This window comes from Papaver somniferum, chromosome 6 (assembly GCF_003573695.1).
Source record: "Papaver somniferum cultivar HN1 chromosome 6, ASM357369v1, whole genome shotgun sequence".
Classification (NCBI taxonomy): domain Eukaryota; kingdom Viridiplantae; phylum Streptophyta; class Magnoliopsida; order Ranunculales; family Papaveraceae; genus Papaver; species Papaver somniferum.
Window position 1 is genome coordinate 110145133 of NC_039363.1, and position 3129 is coordinate 110148261.

Genomic DNA, 3129 nt, shown 5'->3' on the forward strand with positions numbered 1-3129 from the left:
TTACCAGAGAGGTAATGATGGGAAGTGGTACTGGCCCTATATTTATTAACAGAGTTATAAGTGCATGCATATGTCCAACATGGTAGATACCTGATTAACTTTGATTCTCCTAATTAACCCAAATATCAACAAGGAGTTGATGAAATAGTTGTCTGTATCTAGATAATGATTTTCAATTGAGTTTATCTCCTTTTACAGGGAATCGGCATTGGTCTACGACCGAGACGAATTTGTTCACACTATGTTAAGGTCCTACGATGCACCATATTACACCTAATTTGTATCTGCAAATGGAGGTAAATAAGCTGTAAAGTCTGTCAAATATATGGTAGGTCATCCAATCATTGATTCGCACTCCCCATGCACTAAAATGAAACTTGTATATATGGAGAGGAAAACTTAGAAATATTCCAACACTTCTCAGTACACTCACTCAACAACTTACCAAGTCTCCAAATTTAAGATTTCTTTAGAAGATGGGTATTCTTCGTTTTCATGAAATGGTTGTACATGCCAAGCACGTAATGAGGAGAAAAACAGTTCCCAGTAGTTCGCACAAACTTTTATCCCTGGTTCCTAGTGCAATAGATTTCCCGAGAGGACACTTTGCCGTTTTATGCTGGAGAATCCTTTATTTCAAGACTTGTTATGTAAAGCTGAGAAGGAATTCGGGTTCGACCAGTTGGTTCAAATTTTTTTCCATAGTAGGTGGCTAGGCTTTCTACAGAAAAGCTAGCTAAACCCGATTGTCCTTTAGATAGTACCTTCGAAGATGTACTCCTCCTATCCAGTTAATGTAGGGTTTTAACACTTAGGTACAGGCTTAAACTGCAGCCATGAATTTTTGTCGAATGGATTTACTCACATAAATGTCTAAACATATGAAAGCAATAATTTTTCATTCCACTTAGGGAGAGCCGTGTCAGGCCAGATATAAATGTCGAACCAATCCGTGTACCGAGCCTACCTTGATGTAGCCAACAACCTATTTAGAGCAAGAAAACCTGGGCAAAAGGATCCTACCTCAATGCTAATCATAACCCAATTATACTTAAGAAAATTATAAGATAAGATTGGAGCACTGATTTCGTAAATAACTCATTTATAGACAGAAAAAAAAATCCAGTTATGTCAAATCGACCAGTTGGTTTCAATGGTCCCTTGTGTCATTTCTTCACTTAATAGATTGATTGTACTACTACTAATCGTGTCAAGTTGGTAAGATACATGCATTTATTACTCTGTTTTAGCCTTTGTTTTGAGATGTATACCCTTAACCTCATCTCAGCTTCTTTGTTTGTACTTGCTCCGTGGTACACCTTCACATGCCTATGTTTTTTCTCTCGTCTCTTTACGCGTACATGAAAGGTCCGGAAAAGATTAGTTTTTGAGAAAGTGACTTCATATCCACAAGTTGAGCCGCAGACAGATTGAGAAAGAAATTGTGTGATTGTAGGAAAATGGTACCACCACTAGCGCAGACAGATTGAGAAAGAAATTGTGTGATTGTAGGAAAATGGTACCACCACTAGACACAAGTTGGATTGCAGACAGTGAGAGGAAGATTTGGTTTGAAGTTGAGTTCTATGATCAAAGCCATGTGCAACAGTGGCAAGCATAAATCATGTAGGTCCCCAGATTGCTGCTGCATGGCTCTTCTTTGCTTCTAAACCTCAAAGTCCATTTGAAAGGTCGACAATCCAACAAACTTCTATAAATACCCACAAACTCCAAGCAATCATATCCATCTTCAAATTCTCCAATTACATCTTTCAGCACTCATCACAAGCAGAACTTTTACATCTCTTTGTTTATCATTAATCACTTTGCAAAAATGGGTGTTATGCGTTCAATGGTCTCACAATCAAAGCAAATTCTCAAACTACACTCTCTAAGAAACCAATCATCATCGGTAGTTCCTAAAGGACATTGCGCTGTTTACGTCGGAGAAACCGAGAAGAAGAGGTTTATTGTTCCTCTATCTTACTTGAACCATCCTTCGTTCCAAAACTTGCTAAGTTGTGCAGAGGAAGAGTTTGGGTTCGATCATCCAATGGGAGGACTTACAATTCCTTGTAACGAAGACGCTTTCATTGATCTGACTTCTCAACTGAATTCTTCTTGAGAACAAAGATAATCAGATAACAGTAGCTTAATTGTAGACTATTTTTTTAGCAAAGGGTTATATTCCAACCCATGTAACATACTACATTTTTCTTGGGAAGAGTAAAATTGAAAGACTCTCCCATTGAAAGTACTAATTAAAATTTGCTCTTTTGGATTATTCCATCTACTCTATTGTTTTGCATCAATTTTAATCAATTGTGTTGGGACGAGCAGAAAACGGTAAAACGTTACGCTATAATCCTGCAACAGCAGAGTCAAATTGAGCTTCTGTTCTTTGCCATTAAATTGTTCTGCAATAATTTTATTCCCAAGGAGATGACTTAATCAGATAAAAAAAGATGGGTGTCAGAAAGTAGCAGAAAACTTGGGAAAGTTCCCCTGTCAGGTCTTGGGTACGTAGGGAAACGTGATCGTCACAAAATTTGCACGAATCTCTCTGATTTCAAACAAAATCCACAGATTTTTTTAGGACCTTGCAGAGAAAATGATGAGCTATCACGAGGAAATCTGGAAATGTATGGTTAATAGATTCCAGACTTCACAATTCACATATATGATAAGCTAACAGTACCAACGGAATTCAAATGTCATTTCCGGTCTTGCTCTTTTCATCCTTTTGAGGAGAAAGGTTAAAAGTCATTTATCATGAAAAGAAAAGAAAAGATGAATACAAGAGGAGTGGCGAACCCAGAGGGAGGGCAATGCCACTCCAAAACCTAAAGAGAAAACAAATGGAGGAAACAACCTACCCCAAACTAGAACAACAGCCGATTCTCATCCTTTTAACCAGACTGTTGAAAACGTCCTTTCACCCAGCTACTCCAATTTCTTTGAATAAGATAGTTTTGAGCGTTTCTAGATTCTAGAATGAGCAAGTAAATGTGAAAGTTACTTGCGTGAAAGTTATAAGGTTGAATATTTGCGGACAGTCCGCCGCACGTAAAAGTAAAATATTTTTTTGTTGTTGATCGATTGCACCCTCCTGAAATGGGAAGTTAGTAA

General features: G+C 37.7%; 1 protein-coding gene across 1 annotated transcript; it reads left to right on the top strand.

Annotated features, from left to right (window-relative positions):
* The first annotated feature begins 1572 nt into the window (after nt 1-1572).
* LOC113288837 (auxin-responsive protein SAUR21-like) lies at nt 1573-2293 on the top strand. Its single transcript, XM_026537960.1, has one exon. The coding sequence runs from the start codon at nt 1835-1837 to the stop codon at nt 2123-2125; it is 291 nt and encodes a 96-aa protein (XP_026393745.1). The 5' UTR covers nt 1573-1834; the 3' UTR covers nt 2126-2293.
* Nucleotides 2294-3129: the final 836 nt, after the last annotated feature.